The sequence below is a fragment of the Aulonocara stuartgranti genome (genome assembly GCF_965226115.1).
Source record: "Aulonocara stuartgranti genome assembly, chromosome: 20".
NCBI lineage: Eukaryota > Metazoa > Chordata > Actinopteri > Cichliformes > Cichlidae > Aulonocara > Aulonocara stuartgranti.
Window position 1 is genome coordinate 3,163,943 of NC_138956.1, and position 12,832 is coordinate 3,176,774.

Genomic DNA, 12,832 nt, shown 5'->3' on the forward strand with positions numbered 1-12,832 from the left:
CCCGCCTCCCCACAGGGAGGTGGAGTACTGCAGATATTTGGACACAGATCAACAGATTTTCATGTAATGTCGATATGCAGCCTTCTGTCACGTTAAATATTGATATACATTTTTCTGCCTACACTAAAAGCTCTGTACTTATCTTTTCAGAGCACTTTTGCTCTCTGTGTTGATGCTGGTTTGGTGTCCTTTTCTGGAAATATTAAGCAATCTCTTCACCCTCCCCTCTCAACGGAGAAGAAGCATCAACAAAAAAGCTGCTCCTTTTTGCACTCACTAAGAATTAGTTCCTCAGAATAGCCTTGCCCTTACACCTTCCTGCCTTTACTACTAAGTCTGTCATGTTACTATGTTTGAGCATTCTTATGCAAATGTGAGTCTCAATGCTGCCTGCTTCTACCTGTTCTCATATTTTCGCGTGTGCTCACGCTGTGCTGTATTTTGTCAGGGAGTACTGTCTGTGTCCTCGTTCAGAGCTCCAGTCTACCTCATTGTCTGGCACACTGTGAAACAGTGTGACTGTGTCTGTTGCCTCCTCAGCGTCTATTTTGTCTCCCCACAGAGCATTGCATCATCAGCCACCCTTAGGGTCAGCAAAGGTTATTAAGAGTTCAGTTAATATCTGTCTAGACGTACTCACACAAGCCTGCTGCCCACTGTGAACCAGCTCACACATTCACACTAATATTCTCATAAATGGAGGCACAGCATCAATGAAGAAATCCCTCTAACTGTATTATTAATAAGCCAAAAGATCACAAAAGTCTGATATTGTTAGATTAATTGGTGATTATAAATCGGTTATTGGTGTGAAGGGCTGTCTATCACTCGGTGTTGGGACGGTGATGCAGTGACATTGTGCCCAAGGTGAATGCTGCCCTTTCTTCCACCACCCTGAGATGCTGAATTAGATTAATGGTCAAAAATATAAATGGATAGATATGACAGTACAAATAATGCATTGGTAAAACAGCAATTTGCAGACATGGAGTTTGCAAACAAAATGACAAAATAGACACCAGAGGGAAAGAAAAACAGTTGCAAAGCAATTTGTTAACCATCAATTAAATGACAAAGCAACATAAACACACAGACAGTTCCACATTTCTGCTTTCAAATAGAGAAATCATAAAAATTCGACATTTACACATATACTGTGTAAATAAATGGGAGAGGCCAGAAACCTATTGTACTCCTAGTGTCAGTCTTCTATGTATGATGTATGATTTGAAGATTGTGGAACTACCAAAAAGACAGCAGTAACTCTGGATAACTCTGGTTAAGCAGTTAGAGAAGTAAAGCTGAGAGGGTTTGGACATGTGCAGAGGAAGGATAGTAGATATACTGGATAACGGATGGTGTTACAGAGAAGGATGCTAGGAATGGGGTGAGACAGAGGCAGTTGATCCACTGTGGTGATCCCTAAAAGGAGGAACCTTTCTCTTTCAGAAATATTTTGATATTCAGTTTTTACTTAAAGTGTGTCATAGATGGGCCCACAATGGTAATTGTAGAATCTCAGACATGTGAAGTAATTATTTCACCCTGCATTATAATGACTGATTTTGGCCATAGTTACTGCACAAAATATTTAAGTATGTAATACTTTGTAATGCTCCTCTTATTTTGTTAAAACTTTCAACATCATGTATTTTTTTACATGGTGCATCTGTGGCAGGGACTTCAGTACTATAAATCAGTAAACAGAATAAGATCTAAGCACCATGTGCACCGTGAGATTTTTTTTGGATCAGACATCTGGTAGAGCAGAAGGTCAAGCCGCGGGTTATTAAGTAGCCTCATAAAACACCAGGGTAAATGGGAAGGATATAGCTTACAAAGTACATAAGTCGACGGCATGAAGCTGGGATCATGAATGCACCATGTGAGTCTTAAACCATCTATTTTGGCAAGCACTGTATAGGTATCACATATACGTATATTACACTGGGGTTACATTCTTATCTGAGATGGCTATAGCAGGATAAAGGGGACTAATTTGGAGCACTATCCGAGGAGCGTTATTCATACTGAAGGTGTATATTTATACATTTATCAGGGTGCATGCACCGTATCTTGTTCTGCAGTTAGCGTTTTAAGGTGGTGGATGGCTAAGATTAGATTACTCTAAGCTCCAACAGCCCAAACTAACAAGACAGATTGCTGCAAAAGGGTTGCCTGCATACCAGATTAAGACTCCAGGTCAGTGGGCCAGGTTTACAAAGATCTATAGAAGCCTTTAGCCAACACGCAGGCCTTTACCACTACAAGAAATGTGTTCAATTGTTTCTTGTTTTACTGTAGTACTACTGTTGTGGAGTGGTAGAGACTATACTTTTATACTATGTGTCTACGTTTTTGTTTTCAAAACAAACCAAACTTTTTGCTAGTCCCACATTCTTCACAGATTTCTGGTTCGACATGTTGTCAAACCAGAAACCTACTCTTCAGATGAAATGGTGTGACAACTGACTGCTATCTGACCAAACAGATTTTTTTCAATGGGCTGCCTTTGACAATTATCATACCATAAAAAATGGATCACCAGTGCTAACCTTTTATTGATTTCTAATCAAGCTATACAGTTAATGGTAGTGTTATGCGGTCAATGTTTCCAACAATCAATAGCAACTGAATCTCTGGTTGCTGGTTAGGTAATAAAGACTCTGGGGGGAGGATACAGCCCCAGGGACACTTGTCAGCTATCAGAGACCCAGCAAATATGTGCCTGGCCAGTTTGATTAGATTGATCCAATCGGTCTAGTCAGTTCAGCTGTAGTCTATTTGATTTAGCCTGAACCAATTTTAGTCACCCATCATTACTACGTCTTTGCTTTTCCTGATCAGACTGGTCTTTCACAATGAGAAACAACAAACACAATCCCGACTCCTCCCTTTATTGTTTTTATTGTTGTCGTATCAGACCAACCCAAAGAAGTATATCCAGAATAAACACCTTTTGCAAGTCAATGAGCATGTTGACGTTCACTAAGATACTTTGATCACTGCAAAATTGACAGTTTTTAATAGAACATATACAATATGACAGTTAACAAAAAAAATCCAAATGTGTTCTCTTATCACTTCCAAACTGTCAGACTTGACTGCATGCAGTCTTTACCAAGCCAGCACACATGGTACAGTGTTTGGAGAAGGCAGCCTCCTAAGCTGACATTTACCTTTTTTTTTTTTTTTTTATAATTGAAGTCTTTATTTGTTTTTAACATTTCACAACACTAAAACAAACAAAACAACCAACAAACAACAACAGAAAAAACCCCAAAATAAAATATAATAAAAAAAACAAAAAAAAAACAAACAAACAAAAAAAAACAAAACCCAAATCAGTTAACTCAAATCTTTAAGTCATTCCCTTACTGAGTGCCTACACTGACATTTACCTTTTGATATGGAGCTAAAATTCTCTGAAACAAAACAAGTAAAATCACCAAACCCAAAGTGGTGACTATTGTTAAACTCAGTACTAAATGCTTCTAGTCTTGTGAATGTAACTGGCCTGGGGTGTGCTGGACCTGTCTGGGATGACTGGGTTGAACCAGTCTGGTTTCTGCCTCCCGAGTTATGCTGTCTGTGCAGGATTTTTGTTCCAGCCTGACAGGCACCCACTGTAATTAACTCCCTGGATCACTCTGCATGCTCACTCAAACAGACAAAAAAGTGATGGGGGAGAGTATGGGTGCAGGGGGAAAGTGGGGTGAGAGAGAAAGAGAGAGGGAGGGTGACAGGCAGACACATACAGTGATATGTTGACACAGACAGACAAGAGGGCAACAGCTCCCAGTTATGGGATTCAAACAAACACATTCCCCTGTATGGATGGCAATATACGACTGAAGCAATAGCAAGGTTGATGTATAGCTCTGCTCTGTGAGGTGTGGAATTCCCTGGGAAAGGGAAGGAAAGAAGAGGGATGGTGTCCACACTGTGAACTTTAATTACCCACTCATTCAAGCTGCATTTGGACAGCTAATCCCCCGGCTTCCCTTTCTTTATGGTCACAGGAGGACAGGAGTCTGGTGCTCCCAGGCTGCAGTCTCACAGTAAAGTGGACAGCATCAAACAGTGTACTGGCTAGTCATGTACAAGTCATTTATCATCCTGTCCTGTGCTTTTTCATTGCCATCACGGCTTTAAGTCATTATTATTATGATCACTTTTGTCTAGTCAATGGCAACCTGAAAACATTGAAACCATGAGTAGACTTTGGTGATTTAGAGTAAATGGGTCAGATCATGTGCACCGAGTGACTAGAATGTTGCACTGAATGTTGCACTGGATGCATCTATAGGCGTGTGACCAGGCCTCTGTGTATGTGCACGTTTGTGTGTGTTCATGTGTCTCCCTGCGTATGGTAGCTTAGCATTAGCTACATGGCTGCTCACTGGGAGGGATGCCATGGTAATCCTGTGTTTGGCTCATTGTGTCCCCCTCTGTCTTTCCTTCTCTTCCCTTCACGATCACCTCCTGTGTCTGTCACTTTTCTTTCTCACACGCTGCCTTTTTCCCTTCTCCTAGCTGTTGCTCTGTGTGTCAGAATTACAGTCTGTTTGTTTTTCTCAATTCACTATCTGTTTGTAATACAAAATCTAATTATACAGTAAATTATCTATTATCTTCTCAAATGACTTAATAATTTTGGATTGAAGCAGCCTGTTTTATAACAATTACCCCCAAAACTTGCTGTTCTCAGTAGGACTGGATGGGTGAAGTTTAACACTGATGGCTTTTCATCTTCAAAAAATGATCACAAAAATGTTGTTGCTGATGTCATGACAAAAAACTGTCTGGTGGCAAAACACAATTCTAACATTGATACCGCAGGTGAAACATGCTACCTTTGCAAGCTCTGTAAATTTCCCCCAAAAAAGGGCAAGTCGATTATTTAAGTAGCTCTGAACAACTGCTGATATGAACCTGTTTCAGTAAGTGTTGGGAGTAATACGAGAAAAGGTGATGAGGGCATTCCTGCTGCTTGTTAGTCCAACAGAAAGAGCCTGATCTCAAGGATTAGCCAAGACTCTTGTTTTGGAATTAGCTCCAAACCAAACACATGACTGACTTTCCTCACACAAAGCCAGCAGTCAGATCAGATGGCTAACTGTAACACTGCTGTCTATTGTGAGGCTAAGAGTCAGAGGGATGCATTTCTTTGCTCCTCCACGAGGCTGCCTCCCACCATATTTAATATTCACACCATATAACAATGTTTCCCATTACTTCTCCACATAATTACGTTTGGTGGGCTACAGCGTGTAAAGGCTTTGACAGAGGAGCCATATTAAACATTTATAATAATTCGACATTTATGACATGACATTATGAGCCCTCGTCTCCCTTTGTGGTTGTTTCATGTTTCCCCAGCCCGTTATGTCTGTGTTTTCCCCGTGCTCTCTCTCCTCCTGTCTGAACCTCTGTGCACTTCCTGTTTACTTTGTGACTCTCACGCCTGTACATGTCATGTTCAGTTCACCCCGCCCTGTCTCGTTATGATTATCAGTGTCACCTGTGTTCCCCGTGTGTTCCCACTTTCCTCGTTAACCCTCTGTGTATTTCTGTCTGCGTCTCCCTCTGTTCGGCGTGACGTCGTCCCTCATGCTGTGTGTGGATCTCCCTGTGTCTCGCTGTAAGTTCTTAGTTTGTGGCTTCCCAGTTTAGTTTAGTTTAGTTTGTATGTTTGTTCTACCGGCAAATAAAGCTGTGTTTTGAGTTCATTCCCTCGAGTCTGTGAGTCCTGCATTTTGGGTCCAACTCCCGCCTGCCGCACAGCGATTCATGACAGTACGACGTCACCACAACATGGACCCAGCAGACTTACCCGGGGAGAGCGATCTGATACGTGTCCAACACCTAGTCGAGTGGATAACCCACACTTCCAATACAAGGGCAAAGATTGTGGGGATAAATGCTATCGAAGCAATCCTCAAAGGAAATTCTCATCTCCGCCAGGTCAGAGGATGTTTGGACTTATTGGCCAATTTGAATGAAGCCCGGGAGGCGGCGCGAACTCGGGAAATATCAGACTTGGCCCAGCAGCAACAGACAACAGCCACCCTGGAGCAGCCGCGTCAGTTTCACCGGCCGGATGAGGTTTTGCCCGGCCCTTTGGAGCTATCTGCGGGGAAGAAGCGTCGATCACGCCGCGGGCGCGCCACCCCACAGCCGGACGTTCGGACTTTTACATCGCCGGCTGTGGTGAATAAGGACTCTTTTTCTGTGTCGAACCGTGGGACTATTCGTTCAGGGGTTGTGTTTTGTGCTACGGACGGTAATGTGAACAGTTTATCAGCTGCCCAGCCTCCTGACGCTCTCTTAGCTGCCCAGCTACAAGCTGCGTCTCCTGTGTCCCCGCTAGCACAGCCATTAACTCCACCACACGCTCCATTTTCACCTCTACCATCGCTTCAGTCATCAGTTCGGTCTGCCACTCAGTCGCCCTTAGTTCTGTCATCCACACTACCACCTGTTTCCCTTCCACCACCACCATCACTACACCCAGCCATTCAGGCTGCTACTCAGTCAGACATTCAACCCATAGCCCTGCCGTTAATATGCTCTGTAGCTGAGCCACTAGCCGCCCGACCCGCAGCCACTTCAGCCACTCCTCCACCCGTCACACCTCCACTACAACCATCACTGCAGTCTCTAGCGCAGTCTCCTGCAGCTCTGCTTTCCCCAGTGCGGTCTCCAGTGTCCCCAGTGCAGTCTCCAGTGTCCCCAGTGCAGTCTCCAGTGTCCCCAGTGCAGCCTCCTGCAGCCCTGCTTTCCCCAGTGCAGTCTCCAGTGTCCCCAGTGCAGCCTCCTTTAGCACAGTCACCCACTCAACCACCAGCACCACAACCGTCACTACCTCTAGTTCATTCCCCTGTGAAGTCATTAACTCCACCACCTACTCCACTCTCACCACCACCGTTACTACAGACATCAGTTCAGTCCCCTGTGCAGTCGTTTACTTCTCCACCGTTAGCAGCTCAGGTCCCCGTGTGTCCAGCAGCTCAGGTCCCCGTGTGTCCAGCAGCTCAGCTCGCACCTGAACCTTTGGCCCAGTTCCCCGTAGCAGTGCAGTTTTCTAGCCAGCTTAACGTTGAGCCCGTTCAGCCACCTGTCTCCGATGGAGGGCCCGAGGAGCCCGTTCAGCCACCTGTCTCCGCTGGAGGGCCCGAGGAGCCCGTTCAGCCACCTGTCTCCGCTGGAGGGCCCGAGGAGCCCGTTCAGCCACCTGTCTCCGCTGGAGGGTCCGAGGGGCCCGTTCAGCCTCCTGTCTCCGCTGGAGGGTCCGAGGGGCCCGTTCAGCCTCACGCCTCGTCAGCTGGAGGGTCCGAGGGGCCCGTTCAGCCTCCTGTCTCCGCTGGAGGGTCCGAGGGGCCCGTTCAGCCTCACGCCGCATCAGCTGGAGGGCCCGAGGAGCCTGTCCAGCCGCCACCTGCGACCGCCTCGTCGTCGCCTGGTCCGGCTGCATCCGAGTCTTCGTCATCGCCTGGTCCGGCTGCATCCGCCTGTGCTTCTGCTACGCCTGGTCCAGCCTCTGCCTGTGCTTCTGTTACGCCTGGGCCAGCCTCTGCCTGTGCTTCTGCTACGCCTGGGCCAGCCTCAGCCTCTGCAGCTCCGCCTGGTCCAGCCTCAGCCTCTGCAACCTCGTCTGGTCCGGCCTCCGAGTCTTCGTCCTCGTCTGGTCCGGCCTCCGAGTCTTCGTCCTCGTCTGGTCCGGCCTCCGAGTCTTCGTCCTCGTCTGGTCCGGCCTCCGAGTCTTCGTCCTCGTCTGGTCCGGCCTCCGAGTCTTCGTCCTCGTCTGGTCCAGCCTCAGCCTGTGCTTCGCCTGGTCCGGCCCCCGCATCGCCGCCGTCTGGTCCTGCCTCGTCTGGTCCTGCCTCGACTGGTCCTGTGCCCACCAGGCCATGGCCAGCACGCCTGAGACTGGAGGGCCACCGCTGCCTTCCGCGCGGTCGGCCCCCTGAACTGCTCCGTCGTCTCCGTCGTCTCCTTCGCCGCCGCCGCTGCCTTCCGCGCGGTCGGCCCCCTGAACTGCTCCGTCGTCTCCTTCGCCGCCGCCGCTGCCTTCCGCGCGGTCGGCCCCCTGAACTGCTCCGTCGTCGTCCCCCCCTTCGCCATCGCCGCTGCCTTCCGCACGGCCGGCCTCCGGACCAGCTCTGTCACCTGTGCCACCCACCTGGTCGGCCCCCCGACCGTGTGACCCGTGAACTCTTGTGCCTGTGGGCTCTGGGTCGGCCCCCTGAACCTTATTTGGACTATAGTCATGTGCTCCTGTGTTTTCTGTTGTTTGTTTTTGTTTCCCATTCTGGTCCCTCCGTCCTGGTCCCCCGCCTCCCGCCCTGGGTGGGTTGTTTTCTGTTTTTGTTTTTTCGGGTTTGGGCTGTCGGGAGCCAGCCCTTGAGGGGGGGGTACTGTCATGGTCCTGGGCCATGTTGGCCCAGTGTTCTTAGTTTTCTTGTATGTTTGTATTTTGTTCCTTATTTAGGCCATGTTTTCTGAGTTGCCCTGTTGTGTTGTTCCCTAAGTGTTTTCCCTTCATGGCTTTTACCCCCTGTGTGCCCCTCTGTGTATCTGTGAGCCCTCGTCTCTCCTTATGTTTTATTCCATGTTTCCCCTGCCCATTATGTCCAAGTTCTCCCCGTGCTCTCTCTCCCCCCCCTGTGTGCCCTGTGTATTTATGAGCCCTCGTCTCCCTTTGTGGTTGTTTCATGTTTCCCCAGCCCGTTATGTCTGTGTTTTCCCCGTGCTCTCTCTCCTCCTGTCTGAACCTCTGTGCACTTCCTGTTTACTTTGTGACTCTCACGCCTGTACATGTCATGTTCAGTTCACCCCGCCCTGTCTCTTTATGATTATCAGTGTCACCTGTGTTCCCCGTGTGTTCCCACTTCCCTCGTTAACCCTCTGTGTATTTCTGTCTGCGTCTCCCTCTGTTCGGCGTGACGTCGTCCCTCATGCTGTGTGTGGATCTCCCTGTGTCTCGCTGTAAGTTCTTAGTTTGTGGCTTCCCAGTTTAGTTTAGTTTAGTTTGTATGTTTGTTCTACCGGCAAATAAAGCTGTGTTTTGAGTTCATTCCCTCGAGTCTGTGAGTCCTGCATTTTGGGTCCAACTCCCGCCTGCCGCACAGCGATTCATGACAATGTGTGCTGTTATTTGTTTCTTTCCTGATTACTACACCTACAAGGTTCAAGGTTCTTTATTTGTCACATGCATAGTTATACAAATAAAGAACCTTGAACAACAAGCATTGATACAAACCTGAAAAACAATAATCGCCTTCATACAATTCAGGTAAATACATGGCATAGTCTTTCTGATAGGACACCTATCACAACAAGAAGATATGCTGACAGTCTATTCTATTATTCATACAGTCCTAGAAAAGGCAATGCCTCCACTTTCACTGTGTGCTGTCACTCAGCTACAAGTGATGCTCCTCGTTTTCACCTCAGTCTCCACGGAACTGCAGTCACACAGTCTGAATAGGAAGCAGACTACGTGCTGAGATTTCCAGATCTCTGTTCATTTTACAACAGTAATACTGTGTTTAAATTCTGAAGTGGATAAATAAAGTATAAGTATTACCAGTAAACCTACGGCATTGTGTTCTTTAAGTGCACTGATTATAATAATTTTTAAAAAAGCAGAAAACAGACTGTCTTACCTGAAGTTCACACCAAGCCACCTCCACCCAAGTCTCGGTGTCTAGGCCTTTATAGACGGTCTTGAAGGCTCCTCTGCCTAGTTCTATGTCAAATTTGAGGAACCTTCCTCCAGGAGAGGTAGCAACAGCTTTCATCTCTGCCTCCTCTTCCTGTTCTCGGTCCCTCTCCTTCCCCCTCGGTACAGGTGCAGATGAAGGAGCATCTTTCCCAGGCTCATGGACTGAGCTGGTGCAAGACGGTTCATGTCCCAAGGTTGCACAGGATGAAGCAACCCCATGCTGCTGAGGACTACTACTAAAGACTGAGTCTGATGAGCGCAGCTCCAGGTGGGGGGCACTATGTGATGCCAAGGTGGGTACATCCACCTCATCGTCTTCCTCACAAATCTCCACACTCTTCCTGAAGAAGCGCTTCTCCCTTCTTAGTCGTTTCTGACCTGTATCGATGGGTAGGGAGGGTGTGGAGAATGAAATAGGTCTGAGTACGGTCTCCTCCTGGGAGGCTTCTCCTCCACCACCGCCTCCTCTGATTCCTCCATCTTCTTCTGTTGCTGCTCTCCCTGCTTCTGTCTGGGAGGAGGATGAGTCCATAGGGGTGCTGTCTGTCCTCTCCCTTTGTTGGTCGACCCTGCCCTCCCACTCCGGGTCCTCCTCCTTCTGTCCATCAGGTTTCTCCGAGGAATCCTCGGTGCCTGCGGGCTCTCCTGGGTCAGTAGCCATGGGGAATGGGCTTTCCCACCCCTGCTAGACCTCCTCCTCCAAACCTTTGTTCCTCCGTCAGTCCCCGTCTCTCTCTTTTTCTGTGGTCACCCTCTCACTTCTTTTAACGTGTTAAGAGACTGCTGTCCTTGATCAAACGGGTCACTCTGTCACTCTTTTCCTCCGTCGTCTTCCTCGGACTCTTTTACTCTGCTGCTTTACAGAAGCACAGAAGCAGGGTGAGATGTTTCTATCTTCACTTTCCTTCTCAACATTGCCTACATTTTCTTCAGGAGCGACTTGTTTGGTGCTAATCAGAAAGAATCAGACATCTCAGGGCTCAAACAAACACAGGAAACCAGGAGGGTTTTCTTCAAGCCAGCTGGGGTAAGCAGCGCTGTTATTATTTCAAACTCTGATGCGGAAATCTTCAAGTAAACCTGCAAGACAAAAACAAAACACAGTCGATTGACATATTTAAATCTGTTGAGAAAAACACTGGTACATTATTTATATTTAATAAGATACACTTGGAATAGCCCCAACAGCCCAGTGTGAATGGATGGAAAGAATGACTTCAAGATATCATCATAATCACATAGAGGGTGAACCTTAAGAAAGAAACATTTTCATCTGTAATTTTAACACAACAAACGCCTCATTTGTGTACAATTAAACCGAAAGAGTCTCTGAAGAATATCCCGTGAGCCTGGTCAGTGATCACACATGGTTTCATCAATCGTCAATCACATGTTTACCAGAGTCTAGCGTCTGAAGTTGTGCTCAACAGCTCCATTAGCGAACAGAAAGCTGCAGTTAGGAGTATACAATCCCAACCATTAAAAATGGATGATGAACTATGGGCCAGTTCGGTTGAGTGTGAATAATTCATACTCAGAGGGATTGTTGAACTGTATGAGAGATACTATCACACATATGCAACAAAAGCCTCATAAGATTACACAACTGTGATTATGATTATCACCACTACAGTATTACTCATACCCTGGGAACCATTTAAAGCAGTGTAATCTTTTGAAACTACTGACTGGCCCTTAGGTAAAGTGAGGCAGAAGTGAACAAAGCAAGTTTCTTCTGAAATAGTGATCTTCCTATAAAAAGTACCAGATTGCTGTTAGGTTTTTTTGGTGATTTTTGTGTCATTGTGTGGACAGAAGTGGGCAGCTTTCCAGTGGCATCTTTATCTTCACTTCTCCTCTATCACTCCCCACCTGTCCCATGGTATTGTATCTCCCCTGCCTTCTTACAGCAAATGATCTCTAAGTGGCTCATAGCCTGGAGTTACTTTGGAGAGTGCATCTTAGAGCCAGGGTTTAACTACTAATAAAAGTTGCAATAAGGCCCAAAGTCACCTTATGACTAAACATTTGAAGTTACAGGAAGCATACTAATGGATACCAACAACAGCCGTAGACAAGGATTGTTATGGGAATGTAGTGAATAGGAAGTGCAGTCCAATTCAGGATATTAACAAATATAAGTTTACACCTTCACACATATTAATTTGAAAGTGAACATGTGAAACCTACTGCAATTATGCACCCAAACAATCTGTGGTTACAGCGACTTGGCTATGAAGAAACCCACCGAAGCAGCCGGCCTCAGACCCTGAAATGTCACAGTAGCAAATCTGAACTTGTCTTTAAGCTCGAACAAAGCCCACGGTTACCACAGGGGAATCATCTGGAAGCTCACAACAGCCATTATCTCTTTTATTACAATGACATTAACACTCACATCAAGCCTATTGTGTCTCCAGGCTCAAACGCAGTGAGTCTGAAGTGCAATGCTAGTAGCTGTCAGTCAAACTAATGCACAATACACTGTCTGTTGACTAACTGCCTAAGCTCCCGAAGAACAAGCAATTCAAGTTTAGCAACATTTCCAAGGAACAGATACGTAAGCTAAGAGAGAAGCCATCATCAGCATTAAGCAAGACACACCCAAATACTATAACGAAAGAAAACAAACATTGTAAAAAATCATCAAATAATAACCTTCAAATGTGATGTAATATGTTGTTATTTAGGCTGTTTTCTAGGAATCCGATTGATGAATAAAATATTCAAATATCCACCAAATGAAATACTTCCATCTGTCTTTTTTCTTGCACTTCTCCAATTAAACAGATTAAGTAATAAAGAAAATGGATCGATCAGCAGCACCACTCAAGTGAGGGTTCTTTTTTCTCTTTCCAAAGTCCAGCAGCTACTAGCCAGTTGTTAATAATAAATATAAGGCTATTCTACAACCCAAATTCCAGTTGGGACGTTATGTAAAATGTACATAGACTGCAATGCCGTAAACCCATATTCTATTTGTAGCAAAACACAGAAAACATATAAGTTTGAATTTGATGGTAACAACACATCTCAAAAGAGTTGGGACAAGACCAACAACAGTCTGTAAACATCTCTGAACTGAGGAGACTGGACTTAGAG

The 12,832-nt window shown here is 46.2% G+C and overlaps 1 protein-coding gene across 10 annotated transcripts in view; it reads right to left on the reverse strand.

Annotated features, from left to right (window-relative positions):
• The window catches only part of wnk3 (WNK lysine deficient protein kinase 3), a 44,620-nt gene that overhangs the window by 20,810 nt on the left and 10,978 nt on the right, over positions 1 to 12,832 (reverse strand). For all 10 annotated transcript variants that reach the window (XM_082519107.1, XM_082519110.1, XM_082519105.1 and 7 more), the window contains one exon: positions 9,672 to 10,810. In XM_082519107.1, the coding sequence (XP_082375233.1) occupies positions 9,672 to 10,391 (720 nt within the window). In that variant the 5' untranslated portion in view covers positions 10,392 to 10,810. The remainder of the gene's footprint in view (positions 1 to 9,671; positions 10,811 to 12,832) is intronic.